Raw genomic sequence first — 18,819 nt, 5'->3', positions numbered from 1 at the left:
CTTCGTTGAATACCGCAACGGATCGAAGAGCTTTGCCGTTATCGGTTTTATACCTGAGTCAGAGCTGACTCTGACTCGCAAAAACCTAACGAAAACGGATACAGATTCGACCCAAACGAGTCAATATGTAAACGTTATGAAAATCAATCGAACTTATCGATGGATTTTTAACATCAATTTTGACAGATGGACCCTGCTCGGGTAGGAACGCCAAAAATAGGCTATACTATAAGCTACATGTCATACTGAGGTGGTTCTTCGGGTGATGTAGGAATCGACCCACTAAATCTTATTCTCTCTGTTCCTTACCTTCGCGGTACGCCCGTTAAGGATGATTTCGAGAAGGGGGACCGCACGCTAAGATCAGTTTACCTTTTTTCCAAAAAGTGCACAACCGCAAATATGCGTAAATGATACTCAAATATAGGTAAACAGAACTCAAATATGGGTAATGTGGACACAAATATGAGTAATTGTAACCCAAATATGGGTTAATATTACCTATAAATGCGGTTGTGCACTTTTCCAAAATATGAGTTTGATTTACCCATATTTGCGTAAAGTTTACGCAAATTTGAATAAAATTTACCCATATTTTAGAAAAATAGGTAAACTGGTCTTAGCGTGCGTATATAACTACACTATAATAGTAAGAATTCAACCAGCTACCACCTTAAGTTGTTTACTCTCCCTTGGAGCTCTTATGCAGCTACTTTTGTTAGTAGGACGTGTCCTGGCTAGTACTTAGACTACCCGTTAAACTCAATCTCCTGGATGGGGGACCAACTCAACTAACTGCTGTTCGGCTCGCCTCTGTAGTTCAAGTACGATTAGAGAAATCGTGGAAGTAACGGAATCCCACTTGTCATCCCCCGTACCATGAGGAGCTTGATCGTGGCGATCTGCGTGCCTGCCGAGCCCATTGGCAGGCCTAATACCTCTTGAGCTCGTGCCTTGTAGGAGGTGCCTTCTTTGCCCGCCTCCTTCTTCTGCACTAGCATCATCTCTCTCGTCCTGGTGCGCCAGATGCTTTTTACATCCGCACCCAGCGGTGAGAGTAGATTTTCGCCTTGCGTGGCCCTCAGCACCTCGGCGTACGTGTCTGCCTCGGTTTTGATGACCAGGGCGTTATCACTTCATTTCTCTCACTACTTTCTTCTTTCCAATCGTAATGCAATGGCTCTCCTTCCCTTGGTCCGGTTAGCCACCCTTTTTCTTAGGCTTGGCCTTTTGGGACTTAGTTTCCCTGCCCCTTTGCTCGTTTCGCAACCGTATAACCAGTAGCATTAGCATTAAGCGACCCAAGTAACCAGTAAGCATTTAAAATAGCATTCCTTCAGCATTATAGTAGTCTTTACGACAAGGCGTTTAATGCTAATTAGCCGTATATGCGCCTATAGTGCTACCACACAGCAGGTTTTGGCAAAATAACGGGCTGTCTTAAAGCTATCCCTTCAGGAACGTCGTGACGAAATATCAAAGAAGCGTAACGCCTCGTTGAGCAAAGAAAAAAAAACAAAAATAGATTGACGTCTGCTTCTCGTTCTCTCAGTCTGCTTCCCCGCTTCATCGTCCAGCCGGTGCTAGGTGGTACTTTTTTGCTGATTTTTGTAGTGATGTAGGTTTGAACTTACGATCCGGAGATTGATTAATCATATCTGCTTCGGATTCTGTTGCTCCTGATCCACGATGCTAAAGATGTCCCGGTGGCGTGCGTTGATTTAATCGCCAATATAAAGAATGATTCGTTAACAGCTTCAGATTCAACATCCAAAACTTGTTTTCATTGAGATATTTCATTGTGGTAGAGCATTACGATCCCTTCTTTAAAATATCTGTGGAATATGATTGTTTCTTCCCTCTTTCAAACAATCCTATGATCCACCAAAGCATCCACCTGTTCGGCACATATTTTCCGACGAAATGATAAATAATTGGTGATTTTTTGAAGGACAAGTTCCCAATCCAATCCAGCTGCAGTAATGTTTTCTTTGGTGCTTTTGGATGAGTAGGGGAAAATGAAGAAACAAATAAGATGCACAAATTTGTAAACAGAAGCATAGGCTCTGTAAGAGAGAGACAAAATGTGTTGTCAAATGCGTAACATATCTCCCAACCTTTTTGCTCCTAGCATTTAAAGAGCAGTTGAAAAGCATTCTGTATGCTCCCAAGTTAAACCACTTCAAGCATTTGAAATGCTAATTAACAGCCGAAAGCTTTTGAGCAGCACAGCTTATGCTAACTCAAGGCAGCTATGCATTCGAACTGCTTATGTAGGGCAGCAAGCAGTTTAAATGCGTAATACGGGCTGATACACGGCTTATTCAAATGCTTAGTGGTTACCTGGGGAGTCGCACAAATTCGTAGGTGGTACAGTCCTAGACCTGGACCGCTGTTATGATAGTTGCCTCCTTCCCATCCGAACCAAAGCACAAAGATTTGGGACTAATGTCTGACTCTTAGACAAGACGTAATCCTCCAATGCTCAAGAACTGTCCTGGCCACGTCCTTGCGACTGCTGGGGGAAATGAAGGGTGGTTAGTTGGACACCTAAGAAAGATGTAGACAACTCTACGATCTCTCAGACCTAGGTGCCACGGGAATTTGGGTGTTGTTAGTGGAAGGGTAGACTCCAAAGGATACGTTTGGTAAACGTACGTATTATTTAGAGTGATCCTCGGATGGATACCGCAAAATGTTCATGATTGTTTACCGAGAAAATATTGTAAAGATCAGGAGTCCTTAAAGGAACACCCGGAGGCATCTCATAAATTCCTCTAAGGAGGGATTCCAAAATCAGAAATAATGAGAAGAATCTTTTAAGAAATCTAAGGTAGAATCAGGTAGAACCCATGAAGGAATTTCCACAAAAATGTTGAGAAATTTCTACTCTGAAAGAATCCTGAGGAATTTTGGGTGCAATCCAAAAACAGAATTATGAAGAAACCATGGAGGATTCCCGACAAAAAAAAATCTCAAAATATATCTGTAATCTCAACGCACCCTCTGGCCCCGATCTGGCCGATCTGCGCTTTAACCCCCGCTGAGCGATACGTCTACCGGACGGAGTACGACGATGTTACAAACTCTGGACTTAATGAAAAGTGAGTTTCTAATACCGTTTGTCTAGCCTTCTAGAACCTACAGCTACGGCACAAATGTCCGATCCTTAAGGGAGGGGGGCGCTGTGTACTCCGTTGATAAAACGGTTGATCAATTACGCGCTGCTGTTTCTAGATCCATGGCGATCTGGATTGTTACCAATATTTCAAAATCTACTTATTATTACTTGTTTTGAGAGCCGAGTTATTATAGGGCGATCAGTCGGCACTAAGAAAAGTCACAGATAGAACTTTTATCGATAGGTGAGCTTGTAGTACTAAAACTAAAAGAACATAACTCGTCTAGCTTTGTAAACTTTAAGTTTAGTTTTCTATTAGTTATCGTCTTAATCTGCTAAAACGCTCGTTAGCCTTCTTGTAATAGTTAAAAGTTAATTAACGTATCACGCGAAAAATCCGTTCCGATATATCACGGAGAAAAATAAATAGTAAAGACAAACGCTTTTTAGTTTGATTCAACTGGAATTTCGGTTTAAATTAGGCACAAACTAAAAACAAGTTTGATTTTACTAATCATGGTAGTTGAAACAAACTGATGTTGGTTGTTAATGTGCCGGCAGTAAGGCCGGTAAATTCAACAAATTTCCGGTTGATCTAATGGTAGTATTGGTTGTTTCATTTTTGACAACTTAAAGAACAACCACTTTTGGCAGTTGTTTTCACCAATCTGTACAGTTTGTTTATACTAATTTTTGGTTTGACAACAAACGAATTAGTGTTTGAATCAAACGGAAATGTTAGTTGAAATAACCGACAATGTTAGTTGTTCTCTAGTAAGATTTCGTTTTGGATGAAAGCTGTACTGCCGTTATACACATAAGTGTCCCATGTTCTGTGGGCTTCCTAAGATACATGGAACAATTATATGTATGACAACAGTAGCTTTTTTGATAAAAATGCATCAATGTTCATTGTTATTGTTCTATGTATTTAATAGTTTTTTTTAAATGATTACAAATTGTATATATTTTACAGTTCTTCGATCAAATGTCGTTGAATTTATAGTAATTACAAACCCTGTAATAAGATTTTTCATTTACAATGTATAAACTGATTGGCATTGTATCGATGGTTTCTATATTACTGATCACTGTGATTGACGCTGTTGTTTCTACTTCAAAAGATTGTAGGTGATCAACAAAACCTTTAGCTTCATATCTCTCACACAGCATGAGTGGATCGTCATTTTTGCTCAAAAATATTTCAATTATTTTAACAATATCAACACTATCAGCATTTCTGACGCAAACAATCGTCCCTAATTTGTAAACCAAACCGCATTTCACAAACGATCGTATAAATTGAACGGAAGATATATCTACGTTATGCAGCTCTGAATTGACATACAATGCGTGATCCAAATGAAATTGTCTTCTTTCAATTTGCGTTTTTTCATACGAGAGCAGAGAAGGCAAAAAGCTGTTACTGACACAATTATAAGCGAATTTGAAGTTAGCTTTGATGGCCAATGATAAACATGTGTTGATTCTATTGCTATTAATCTTACAGTAGGATTTCGATTCCCTATGCTTTGATTCAAACCGCATTGACCAATGTGATCGAAGGGCTCCTCCTTTTAGGATAGCAGTCGGGTAATGCACCATATTATGGTGCTTAGGTTTAAGAGTGTCATTGAACAATTTTACGTATTGATCATGATGGAAGTGGATAAGCTTTCGTAACTCCTTTATCAAAACATATGGGACTTCTCTTAACAGTACAATGTGCACAATTTGTACTAAACTGTTGGCAAGTTTCCATACTTTGTCGTTCTTAGGTACAAAAGGGCCAACAATCAACGGAAAAAGTGTTATTAAAATCTTCATCTCACTTGCTGTGCACTTAATTTTCTTCGTTTTAATCTGATGCTCCGAAATATCATGGATAATATTGCCACACTGATAATCTTGTTTCATTATGTAGTTTTTGCTTTCATTAAAATCACTAATATTAAAGTATCGTTCGACGTAAATAAAATGATGCAAAATATGTTGGAGATCATATACACCAACTCCTTCGAAAATGTCGTGCATTATGTCAAAGACAAAGTTGTATGTAACGTGATAGGAGGGAATTTTATTGAATATGCTAGGAGATTTGATTCCTGTTCTGGAAACATCATTCAGCTCGATATCGCGATCATAGCCATCTATTGTTCTAAACACTTTCGGGTATTCTTTAGCATCGACCTCAGTTTGAACGCGTATTCTCTTGCAGACCCTACAGAAATAGTTTGCTCTAAAACTTTCTACGTAGTCCAAAATACCGTTGACACCTAAATTGTCGCCTAGAACAAACCCCAACACAAAATAAACTTTTCTTTTTTCTCCTTGATATTTTATTTCTAATCCATCTTCCTCTAGCTGTATCAATAGCTCTACTAGTTTTGATAAGATTTTATCATTACTATGCTGTTTTCTATCCTCCGTTTTTAGGTAGCCTACTGTAAGAATATTGCTTAATTTACCAAGGGCGTATCCCGATAAACTTGGCAGGTTAAGATAGATTGCACAGATTGACGTTGACTTCGAATGACAAGAAGACGTGTCGCTCGTGGTAAAATCGTCGAAATAAATATTAATTGGAACTACAGTTTTGCAGCACATACTCGAGGTCCTCTCTTGCCATATGGAACCGTCGACAAGAGTACGAATCGATCCATCTCTTGACAGCTTAAGATTGTTTAGGATTGTCTCTAGAACTCCATCCATCTCCAGATACTTTCGTAGCATGAATTTGATTGGCATCAGTACACCTTGTATACGATGAAGCTGAAATTAGTTCTTTTTTAGTTTTTGTTAAACTCATATTCGCCGTTGATGATAACAATATTACGAACGCAAGGTAAAATCAAACCAAGATACATCAGTATCCAAACCAAGATACTTAGTATCCTAATGGGCAATCTAACGGAACACTAAAAGGTGCAGGTGGCCCTATTTTAAAACAGTTATTAATGCGCTCTAGGAACAATTACCAATTGTGTTACTGACTTCACCATAAACTGGACTGACACAATAGTGTGCACACCCTTTCAAGGCGCTATTACATCTCAGAATCACGTAGAACCGAGTTTGTGTCTTCAGTGCACTTATTCCTCCAAAGTCAAGGAAGAAATCCACCGAAGACGTTGAGACGATTCGATTTTTTAGGCGTAATAAAAATAGTGTAATAGTCCAATTTGGGGTGAAATTGCAATAATATCTAAAAATAATTCGAATGTCTAGGTCGAATCCTTGCGATGATTTTTTATAACATAAGGGTTCGTTCGCATATTACGTAACGCTAAGAGGGGAGGGAGGTAGACACAGCGGTAGACCCCTGTGTTACACTCCATACCGAGGGGCAGATCACTATCAAAACAACTGATTCGAAAATGCGCTAGAAAATTTGGGTTTTGCTCTAATGCGTTGAAAAATGCATATGATGCGCTTGAAAATGCGCTAAAAAAATCAATGCGTTGAAAAATGCGTGAAATCCCTCACGGATTTTGCGCCAATGCACAACTAAATGCACCAATGCGTTGTCAATACGCAAGGCTGAATCCAAAATGTGCTGATTCGCCCCTCGCTCCATACAAAAATTCAAAATTCTCCATACAAAAGTTGTTACGTAGGGGAGGGAGAAGGTCTAAAATTGGGAATATGCGAATGAACCCTAATGGTGTTCCTATGGCGAAACTGGAAGCATTTTCTCATTTTTTTCGGTTTTTGATTTTTTATTATATAACGAAGCAATATTTTCAAAATCGGTTTTTGTGCACATGTAGAGTATGGATCAAGGTATCTTCTGAATTTTTTTGAGGTGGAAAGTGTTTTCCATTTCTGCAGAAACCATTTTTTTGTGAAATTTTGTTCAAAAATGGTTTCTGCAAAAACGAAAAACATTTTCCACTACAAAAAAAAACAAAAATCAGAAGATACCTTGATCCATACTCTACATGTGCACGAAAACCGATTTTGAAAATATTGCTTCGTTATTTAATAAAAAATCAAAAACCAAAAAGTGAGGAAATGCTTCCAGTTTCGCCTTATGAAGGCAAGACAAATTGCCCAATATTTTTAATGTAGGGTCTTGTACCATTTGGGCTGGTGTACCTATTTTAGGCACTTGCCGCTATAACTAAGTTAATTTCAAACAGATTGATTTGAAATTTTGTATAGAGTTAGGCACGCACAGTATTTAACTCTGTACAAAAGTTCAAATCAATCGGTTAGATATTGACTTAGTTATAGCGGCAAGTGCCCAAAATAGGTACACCTGCCCAAATGGTACAATACCCTACTATTTACAACAATGTATGGAGACGAAACTTTATCGATGATTAGCAATATCGCTATGTCTACCTGTTGATGCAGCTGATCTTCTGAACACTCTTGTAGTTCTTCATGTATTGTGAAAAACGATGGATTTTCGTACAGGTCTCGGGTTTTTAAATGTTGTATAAATTTGTGTTCGCTGGTACAGTTGAAATTTGCAAGAAGTGAATCAATGGATCGCTTACACTCCAGCGACATAGCTCCGGAGGATTGTAGGTCGTTGATCAGTGTGTGCAAAGGCTCGATAACATTCAATTTCACGTCCTTGTTAATATCAAATGCGATTTTCCTTGATAATCCGTCCTCGCTGAGCCATTTCAAGGTCATTTTTAGACTTGAATCGCTTGCATCATACTGATCGATATTCCTGACCTGAACTTGATTCTCGTTTTCGATATGCTGGCATGGTAATGAGAAGTTTTTGAGATTTTCAGATATGTTTTTCTCTTCGTGTTTTACTGCATGTTCGGGATGTTTCAAATCTTCCTTTGGTAGCTCCGCAGTATTATTTTCCTTGCAAGATAGCACATGTTTTTTAAGGCTTTTAATTGATGTGAATAGACGACCGCATTGGCGAAAACATTTGTATCCATCCCTCGGATCGTGCATACGTACAACATGACGAAAATATTGATCGCTCGATGTGCACTCCCAGTGGCATCCTCTAACTTGGCATATAATCATGTTAAGGCTCTGTGTTGAATGCAGCGTTAATGGACAAAATTTTCGCGCGATTCGAGTCGTTCAGCTGGGATCCGTAAATAACGTGTCCTAGGAGATTCCAAGATCCTGCGCTCTCCGGAGGGAATTCCAATAGGTATGTTTGAAATAATTTGTAGCATACGTCCAAAGCCTTAAGAAATGTTGGGAGCTGGTAGTAGGCGTCTCCAAACGACACAATGAAGTAATTCAACTTGTTTAGCTCTGATCCAACAATCACCACAAGTGGGCACCGTTGCAATCTTCTTTTTTCCAGGCGTGACTTGTGGTGAGATTCTACCTCCGATTGCATGTCGGTGATGTTTTTCACCCAGAGCACAAAGCTATTGCGGCTTTCGACGTAACTCGGTTTCCACTTGAATTTATTCTGCAGCGTCAATACGGAGGATGGAAGAATGTACGGTATCAGTACTGTAAATACTGCATCACGGCAATCTGTAAATAAATAAAAAATAATGCTTCAGTGTGGTGATATATAGTCTGGGTCAATAAGGTCGTTTTTTTATTTTGCCAAAGCCTACGCTGCCGTGAATCGCATATCAGTCCCATCTTTGCTGGGTTTCCTATGCAAATGGGACAGATATGCGATTCACGGCAGTACGGTCCATACAAATTTTGATTTTTTTTTATAAACAAAAGTTTACAATGTAAGAAGGGGCTTGGGTGGCCAAACATGAATCAACGTATTATGTTTATTAGTTTATGGACAGCGCCTATAATGGTTTTACGGATTTGAGGGTGGTCAAAGAAACAACCTAGAGCAATTTGTTAGAATCTTAAACCCACCTCTCCCCTCATAGACTAAAAATGTTGGACTTTCGTCAAACGCTCCCTGGCTCTAAAGTGGCTTAGGAACGATTCCTTATTTGTTTAATTCTGGAGCATTTCATACTAGTTTCGCAATACAAAAATATTACAGAAATCAAAATTAAACCGGCGTTAATCTAATCTAACGTGAAAATGGCGAAAAAAGACTAGTGACACAATAAAAACCAACTGTAGTGCTAAAGCCAGGTTAACCAAAATTACTCTTCCTATTGCATTACGATGAAAACAGCTCGCTGATGTAGTGTACGGTTTATGCCAAAAATTCCCTAATGCCGGAGGGTAATCAAATATGACTTATGACGCAAACAAAAGTTCGGTTTAAACGCCACCATACTAATCTAAGCGAAAAACAATTTTATTAAATGAGTTAAAAGAATAACATACCTTCATTCAACTCCAGGTCCAGCAAAAGCAGAATTTCCTTGCCAGACTTGTCGGTCACATCAGTGGTTAAAATCGGTTTAACTTTTGAAACGAATTTGCTCCAATTATCGAAGAGAGCCGAGCTTTTGGACGCAAATTTCGCGTCGAAATCTATTTGGGTAAGTTGGTACCCTTCGGCGTTTCGTAGAGTAGGGTACTGATCCAAAATGGTTTCACACGATCGGCTCTCGAGTCTTGATACCTCCAACCCGCGATACGCACACGTGGCAATCCACCTCTGAAGAATGGCTGGCCATTCGTCTTCGTGATGTCTCATCCACACTTTGCTCTGTTGATATTCCATCCCTAGAAACAAAAAAAAAATAATTTGAAAGATGTGTTTTATATGATCGAAGATGGTTCTTACAATCATCATCGGAGAAAATGTTCGCAGCCGGTGTTGTACTATCGCTGGTTTGTCTTGTTCCCCCTTGTTGCGCAGTGCCCTTGCGATAGTTGCAATTTCTATCGTATAGTGCTCCTTTAGGATGACGGCCAATCCGGGTTTTCTTGCTGCCGTCAACAGCAAACGTTGGCTGATACCACGAGTCCTGAATTAGAAGTAATATATGTGTTATTGAATTTTCTCATCAGTTTCAACCCCACGAAATTTGTGAATAAACCCCTTAACAAAATGAACTTAAGATTCCAGTACACAAGGTTAAATCTGGCGTTCGATTTGAATAGGTCGTATCTGCATAGGAATTACAGCAAAATTGAGACCTATTCAAATCGAACCATTCCTCATCATCACTCATCATCATGACCATCAAATGGAGAGTCACCTCATTCGAATCGACATTTCTCACCTCAGCTTTCTAGTTGAGCGGCCTCACGACATGCACTCGTAAAAAGAGTACAACTAAATATCAACATTAACAAATAACCAGCTACGGTGAAAGTAAAGGGTTCATTCCCATAATTCAAATTTTCACAATTTTAGACCTCCCCCCACATATCAAGTTTTGTATGGGAAATTTTGAATTGTTGTATGGAGCGTAACGCAGTGGTAGACGCTCTCCCTGAAATAAAAATTATTCATTCTGTATAAAATTATAAATACATACCTTCGGCTCCGAGGGAAACAAGTTGCTTAGCTCACACGCTCTAAAAAGCAGCTCGTCGTGTGTCAGTTTCCCGAACGAATCTTTGAACTCATCAATTACAATGTGCGTAATTATGCGTTTTTGTGCTTTGGTCAGGACTTTCGTGCTATTGAATTCTTCAATAATTTGCTTGCCACGAGTAGACTTCTGCAACAGGAATGTCGCCGTTAGCTCGTCTCGTTTGGTAACCGAGCGAGGGCTCTGACAGCTCTGACTCTGGATGTTAGTTTCCAGAGGAGCCAGTGGGGTCGAAACGGGTGGTAGCTTCTGAAAGTACACAATTAAAAGTACATGATTTACCAATTCAGACTGATGCGTTCTTTCATTTGACTTCTAAGCGATATCGTGTTAGAGAACGTTCATACATTACGCCACACTTCAAGGAGGGAGAGAAGGCTTAGCAGTATGATGTAGTGGGTACCTAGAGTGTATCGTAATTAATGAGCGTTTCTATTTATGTATACTTGACCAAAACAAGTTTCCGTATACACGGCAGCGCTTATGCGTCATAATAATGCCCATCATCGATATGATAATCCTTACCTGAGACTTTCTCCAAATATTTAAACCGTGGATGAGTTTGGTCCGATCGGCTAAGTTGGGATGGCCAACCAACTCCTCGATTTCCTGTCTCTCAATTATTTTCAGTCCATCCAAATCGTATCCGTTGGCTAAATGAGGTAAATTGTCAAAATGGAACATAACATGATACCGGTTTAAAATGAGATTCTTTTATGATTACCTAAAAATTTGTTTATTGTTTCGGCAGAGATATGAAACGATTGGAGTAGTTGAACCAATGGATCGTTTTCGTAATCAAGTTCTTCATACGAAACGTCAGCATCTTCACCTTCCGCATCGAGCTCTTCGATGACGTTCGTTTCAGGTACCTCTTCTATCTCGATTTTTGTAAGTTTTCCGTACGGTTCATCATCCATTCTTTTTTAATTGAAAAAAGTGGTCACGTGTGCAATAATAAGTAAATTAAGAATATTATTACTATTTCACTAACCGGAAAAATCCTCAATCCTCTGCTGCTCTCCTTCGTTAACCGTTAAGCGATTAGACGTGGTTGACGACGGATAGCAGCGAATAAATGTTTTTTTTTTTTTGGTTAGAAATATTAGGAAACAGAATTTCTGGCGTGCAAAATACTATGCAAGGAATCAGAGGAAATCTAAATCCAAGGGAGATTATCGATATTTTTCACCGGAAATATCTACCAAAACTCTCCGTTTTAATAAAAAATGTTAAAAAGCACCAAGCAGCAAGAATGTAAACAAAGTGCTCTTGCACTTTGTTCTGTTTGAAAATATACAGTTTCTCAACCCTTATTCACTAACTTTTATAGTTACTAGATACAACTAACCTTCAATAAGTGTTTTCCTTAGTTTTTCACGGTTTGAACGTACACTTTTGTCTTTTTAATTTCAATTTTTCACCGCGACGATACAAAAACACGCGAACGCGCCGAGCGATGGAAGTAGCTGAAGCTATCGATGACGTTTGACATAACCGGCGGCGGAGCAGTAGCGGAAAACAAAACAAACTGAAAATGGGGGTCGTTTCAACTAATATTTTGATTGCTTTTTCCACAACCAAAATATTAGTTTGATTCAACGCATTGTGCCGGTTGATTTCAACTAATATTTCAGTTTGTTTTTTACAGATGATGAACAGAATATACAACCCAATATTTAGTAAAATCAACTATTGGTTTGGTAGGAATCAACAACCACGTTAGTTTGAAATAACCAGGATTGGTGTTCTTTCGGGGCAGTAGAAACAACCACCCAGTATGGTTGTTCTCAACTAGGATTGCAGATTGTAAACAACAAACTTCCAGTTTAAAAGTACTATTTGATTGGATCATCATTCAACAAACATGTTTGTTGTTTCAAACTGCAGTGTTTTTTCTCCGTGAAGTAGGGTTTTTAATAAATGCATAAGAAATGTGAAAGTTCCTGTGTCATGTCCTGTGTTTAGTTTTTGTATCGCGAAAAGCCCTTGATTACCCAGTAGCTAGCCGACCCTGGGATTACCGGAGAGTCTCTTGTGTCTTGAGTCGGCCCGGCACTGTGATAGTTTACCGATTAGTTTCAGGGTTTTCCTAACAACCCCATGAAACGGCTGTCATCCACATACAACTGGATTAAAGCCAAAAATATGGTGCTGGACGTGGTGCTGATTTGAATCGGCGGTTGCATAAGCAGGGTTGTCATATATACAGATTTTTCTGTATTTTACAGATTTTTGAGCATCCGTACAGATTTCGTTTTATATGAAATACAGATTTTTGATCTACAGGAGCTATTTTATTTTTGTATGGGATACAGATTTTTCACTAAAATTTTGTATGGGATACAGATTTTTGAACAGTGCGATACCGATTTTTCAAAAAATCATCTGGCATCCCTGTGCATAAGACTGAGAACACAGTGATTTTTTTTCTGTTGGAGCAGGTGCGACATTCAAGTTTAATTGGCTTTAGTGTTGTTTGAAATGGGCTAAATATATTTTCATACTTGTGCGTCTTGTAAATTTAACAAAGAACACTAAACCCATTGAACAATATGTGGAAATGATCGTTTTTGATCACGAATTTATCTTCGCACGACAAAATTCGTTTCCGCATGTAGCAGATTGGCTAGCAGACTGAAATTTCGTAAACAATAGTTCAGAAAAGAAGTAATTTTCAAGGATATTCTTGGGCGTCCTAGAACTTCCGCGGTGTTGTAGACCTTAAGATCTACAAGCGTAAAGGATGGATTGCAGTCACATTACTGATACGGTGCAACATCCAACAGGTCCTTACAGCATCAGCATAGTTCTGTAGAGACGTAGTTTTCAATGATATTCTAAGATCTCCAATAACTGCGAGAGTACAGGCCTGAAAATCTACGAGCGTAATCAATTAATTGTTGATAATTGATGCGGTGTAACATCCTACAGGTCCATGGAGAATAGTTCTGAAGAGAAGTAATTTTCAAGGGCATTCTAGGGCATCCAAGAACTTCCGCGAGTAGTGGCCTTAAGATCTACAAGATGTTGTTTTCAAAGATATTCTAGGGCATTCAAGAACTTCCGCGAATAAAGGCCTTTAAATCTACTAGCGTAATGGATGGATTGTAGTCACATTACTGATACGGTACAACATCCTACAGATCCATGGAGCATAGTTCTGTAGAAAAGAAATTTCCCGAATGTGCTCTAGGTCATCCAAGAATTTCCGCGAATAAAGAATTCAAGATCTACAAGCGTAATAAATGGATTTTTGTTACATTACTGATACGGTGTAACATCCTACAGGTCCATGGAGCATAGCTCTGAAGAGATGTTGTTTTCAAGGTTATTCTAGGGCATCCAAGAACTCCCGCGTGTAGTGCTCTTAAGATCTACAAGCGTAATCGATGGATTGTAGTTACATTACTGATACGGTGCAACATCATACAGGTTCTTAGAGCATAGTTCTGTAGAGACGTACTTTTCCAAGATATTCTAGGACCTCCAAGAACTTCCGCGAGTATAGGCCTGAAGATCTTCTAGCGTATTCAATCAATTGTTGTTACATTATTGATACGGTGTAAAGTCATACAGATTTATGGAACACGGAGTCATTTGCAAAGATGTTCTAGGTCATCCAAGAACTTCCGCGAGATAAGCCCTTAAGATCATAATTAAGCATAATCAATAGATTATTGTAATACTACTGATGCGGTACAACATCCCACAAGTCCATGGAGCATGATTCTGCAGAGAAGTTATTTTCAAAGATGATCTAGTGCATCCAAGAACTTCTGCGAGTAAAGGTCTCAAGATCTATAAACAAAATCAACCGGTAATTGTTGCATTACTCTGCCCATATTCGCATAGTCGATGTAACCACCACTCGCAATGCCACCGTACAAAAGCTAATACCTAACGCATGTGCATATTTGGGACCAGTTTTATTCAATAGATCACAAGATCTAACCCTTAGTTAGATGTCAACGTGGTAAAAATCTTGAAATTTGTATTTATTCTTTGTTAAAATTTCAAAAGCATGTTGAAAAGTACAGTGGCGCTTACATCGACTATGCGAATATGGGCAGATCGATGCCGTGTAACATCCTATAGGTCTATGAAGCATGCGGTGAAACATCCTACAGGTTTTTGACGCAAGATTCCGTTAACGTGTTCTAGGTCATCCAGATCTTCCGCAATTAAGGCCTGAATCTACTAGCGTAATTAATCAATTGCTTTTACATAACTTATACGATGTAACGTCATACAGATTTATGGAGCACGGTTCTATAGAGAAGTTATTTTCAAATATTTTCTAGGTAATCCAAGATCTTTCGCGAGTAAAGGCTTAATTAATGGACTTTTGTGGCATTACTGATGCGGTGCAACGTCCTACAGGTCCACGGAAGACAGTTCTGTAGAGTCTTGATTTCCAAGAATGCCTTAGGTCTTCCAAGTATATAGACCTTAACAAACAACTATCGACGGTAACATCACGCTTGTGATGTATGTAATAAACGTTATGTTTCAATGACGGATTTTTTTTTATTTTTATTTGTGTGTATTTTAACAATTTGCTAATTCTACACTTTTCAATCACGGATTATCACTGCACGATATGCAGGCATTGGAATTAAAACTTCAAACATTTGCATTATAGTAAATAATTAGACCGCAATTTCAGATGTAGTATTGCAACAATGCATTTGGAGATTTCTTATGCGGGAAACGTTATTTTCGGGCGAAGGAATTCGAGCGTTTATTATTCAGGTATTTGGAATTCGGACGAATGACATTCGAATTTTGTTTCCAAAGCATCTCACTTTTAGAGTATAATGAGGTACTTATTGAGTATGTATAATCGATAAAACTAACTTATCAATCAGCAACATTTATGTTTCGAGCCACCAAAACCAAACAGAAATTACCCAATCATCTCGTAGTGTAACAACAATCCATTGATCATGCTTGTAGATCTAAAAGCCTTAAGATGGAAGTTCTTGGAGTACCTAAAAGATGTTTGGCATTTTTTTCTTAACAGAACTATGCTCCCTGGACCTTTAGGATGCTATACTCTATCAGTAATGTGACAACAAGCCATTGATAACGCTTGTAGATCTTCAGGTCTATACTCGCGGATGTTCTTGGGAACTTCCATTGATTGCGCTTATAAATCTTAAGGCCTTTACTTGTGGAAGTTCTTGGAGGTCCTACATCATCTTTGGAAATTATTTCTCTACAGAACTATGCTCCCTGGACCTGTAGGACGCTACACTATATCAGTACAGGTCGAACTCGATTATCCGGGGGTTCAATTAACCGGAGCCCGATTATCCGGAGCACAATTATCCGGCAAAAATGGATCGATTATCCGGGGAAAAGTTTGTTTATGTTTTGTTCACAAGATTTAAGATTATAGAATGTCAAAAAAAATGTGATAAACGTCAAATACAGTTGGATTTAACCTATTGACTGTCAAACGTTAAACTGCAGCGATCGACGCGCCACCATCTTTCGAATAGTGGAGGGTGTAGGTACCTTTTTCGCGGTGTTGTTTACGGTAAAGCAACACCGCGAAAAAGGTACCTGTGCTCTCCAACATTCGAAAAATGGTGGCGCGTCGATCGTTCTACGCTAGCGATTGTGCGGTGGGGTGATGACGTTTGGAGGCGAATTTGAAAATTGTTTTTATTTTTTCACATTTTTCAGCTAAGTTTTCATTTTCAAAAAACATGGTTATAATAATACCTGACGTTGCACTACAACGTTATGTATGTTAGCTTCTATGTTTAACGAACAGTTTTTGATTGAAGAACATCAAAAATAAAAGAAAAGAAGCATGGCTCGATTATCCGGGTGATTCGATTATCCGGGTGAAATAATTTTGGAGTCACCCGGATAATCGAGTCCGACCTGTAATGTGACAACACACCATTGATAACGCTTGTAGATCGTCAGGTCTTCACTCGTGGAAGTTCTTGGAGGTAATTATTTCTCTACAGAACTATGCTCCCTTGAGCTGTAGGACGCTACACTGTATCAGTAATGTAAGAACAAACCATTGATAACGCTTGTAGATCTTCAGGTCTTTACTAATGGAAGTTCTTGGAAGACCTAGAACATCTATGAAAATTAGTTCCTTACAGAAAAATTCTGAATAGACCTGTAGCATGGTACAACGTATTAGAAATGAAACAATATGTTTTTTGTTTTTATTTACGTGTATTTTAACATGACGCTAATTCTACACTAAAAATGTAACAATAATTCATTGAGTATGCTTGTAGATCTTAAGGCATTAACTCGCGGAAGTTTAAGAAAGACCTAGCATATCTTTAGAAATGAATACTCTTCAGTACAATGCTCAATGGACCTCTATGATGTTACAACGCATCGATTATGTAGCCAGAAACCATTGGCTGTGTTTGTAGATCTTCTGGCCTTTACTAGCGGAAGTTCTCGGAGATTGGAGGTCATGTTTGAAAATTATTTATTTACAGAACAATGCTCCGTAGACCTGTAGGATGTTGAACAGTATCAGTGATGTAACAACAATTAATCGATTACGCTCGTAGATATTAAAGGCTTTACTCGCGAAAGTTCCTGTGTGTCCTGGAACATCTTTCTCTACACCACCTTGCTCCGTGGACCTGTAGGGTGTTCAAGTCTCCTTGATCCTTCGTTTCGTCCGTCTAGACAGTCCTTAACACCCCAAAATATCCTCTGAGATCTTCCTTGGAAACAGTATGTACTCTGCTCCCCATAACCCATCCCTTGTCCCCTTCCCCACTAACCCCTAGATTCAATCCTTACTACTACCGCCCCCCTTTCCCTATTAACTCTCTAAAACGAACCTCGGATATCTGAAGGCGAGGACATTTCAAAGGCCGCGGTAAACGCACGGGTATTCAGCATGACCATGCTGAGGGTGACGGGTTCGATTCCCGGTCGGTCCAGGATCTTTTCGTAAAGGAAATTTCCTTGACTTCCTTAGGCATAGAGTATCTTCGTGCCTGCCACACGATATACGCATGCAAAATGCTCATTGGCAGAGGAAGCTCTCAGTTAATAACTGTGGAAGTGGTCATAGAACACTTAAGGCGAAACTGGAAGCATTTTCTCATTTTTTTGGTTTTTGATTTTTTATTAAATAACGAAGCAATATTTTCAAAATCGGTTTTCGTGCACATGTAGAGTATGGATCAAGGTAGCTTCTCAATTTTTTTGAGGTGGAAAATGTTTTCCATTTTTGCAGAAACCATTTTTTTGTGAAATAATGTTCAAAAATGGTTTCTGCATAAACGAAAAATATTTTCCACTACAAAAAAATTCAGAAGATACCTTGATCCATACTCTACATGTGCACGAAAACCAATTTTGAAAATATTGCTTCGTTATTTAATAAAAAATAAAAAACATAAAAAACCAAAAAGTGAGGAAATGCTTCCAGTTTCGCCTTAAGCTGAGAAGCAGGCTTAGTCCCAGTGAGGACGTTACCCCAAGAAGAAGAAGAAGATCCATGTAGGTAGATATAATATGTCCACAACCATTAGTTAGACACTACAGAACAAAAACAAAGATAATGGGCCGCTCAACTCCATATAAAAGCGGCCGCATATTTTAGTATAAAATTCACAACAATGAGTGTAACTACTACACCTTACAAACTCTTACCACTTACTATTAAGGCGAAACTGGATCCATTTCCCCATTTTTTGGTTTTGCCTTGCCGAAAAACTACTGTTTCGTCCGACACTGAAAATTGATTGATTGATTTGTCTTTATTAAAGAGACTTTCAGCCCGACACTGAAGATAAGCCTCTCCCTATGAGCGCTTGCACGCTGACGTCATCATTGTCTCCTTCTCTTTCTTTCCTTCGGCGTCGGTGCATAAAGCCGTCTTTGCACTCAAAAAAAAAATTTAGGGCAATGTTTACAAATCGTATGAGAATTCGATGAGGTTAGGTTTTTGCTGCAAGCCTTTATATGGGATATTAAATTCTTTAAACTAAACCGACAGACCCATTTTACCTTCAAATATCTAGTAAAAGCTGCTATGGATTACACTCAGGAAAATAAACCTACACGCAGAAAAATAAATTGTAAAAACAATTAAATTATAGTTCAAATCAACCAATTTTTCAGTTTGTTATAGCGACAAACTGATTTCTAGTTTAAACTGAACTGTTACATTGTTTGATAATACAAATATTTTCATTTGCCGAAATTTTTGACAGTTTGTTAGAAAAAACAGATATTTGGTAGTTTCAACATAAAATAACAGATTGTTTTAAACGA

General features: G+C 38.7%; 2 protein-coding genes across 3 annotated transcripts; both read right to left on the bottom strand.

Moving 5' to 3' along the window:
• Window positions 1–4,030: 4,030 nt before the first annotated feature.
• Window positions 4,031–8,050, bottom strand: LOC115270278 (uncharacterized). Its single transcript, XM_062847326.1, has 2 exons — window positions 7,469–8,050; window positions 4,031–5,893 (listed from the first exon to the last, which is right to left on the bottom strand). The coding sequence occupies exons 1-2, from the start codon at window positions 8,048–8,050 to the stop codon at window positions 4,106–4,108; spliced, it is 2,370 nt and encodes a 789-aa protein (XP_062703310.1). The 3' UTR covers window positions 4,031–4,105.
• LOC109401945 (uncharacterized) lies at window positions 7,971–12,439 on the bottom strand. Of its 2 annotated transcripts, XM_062847328.1 has the most exons (7): window positions 11,888–12,439; window positions 11,261–11,457; window positions 11,062–11,189; window positions 10,480–10,785; window positions 9,780–9,963; window positions 9,374–9,718; window positions 7,971–8,596 (listed from the first exon to the last, which is right to left on the bottom strand). In XM_062847328.1, exons 2-7 carry the CDS (start codon window positions 11,454–11,456, stop codon window positions 8,127–8,129), a joined length of 1,629 nt encoding a protein of 542 aa, XP_062703312.1. In that variant the 5' UTR covers window position 11,457; window positions 11,888–12,439; the 3' UTR covers window positions 7,971–8,126. The 2 variants fall into 2 exon arrangements, with proteins under 2 accessions (XP_062703312.1, XP_062703311.1); XM_062847327.1 differs by having other exon boundaries at window positions 11,261–12,439.
• Between the last annotated feature and the right edge of the window lie 6,380 nt (window positions 12,440–18,819).

The sequence above is a fragment of the Aedes albopictus genome, chromosome 1 (assembly GCF_035046485.1).
Source record: "Aedes albopictus strain Foshan chromosome 1, AalbF5, whole genome shotgun sequence".
NCBI classification, from domain to species: domain Eukaryota; kingdom Metazoa; phylum Arthropoda; class Insecta; order Diptera; family Culicidae; genus Aedes; species Aedes albopictus.
The sequence above is the reverse complement of the archived record's forward strand: the minus strand, read 5'-3'. Positions and strand labels throughout refer to the sequence as shown.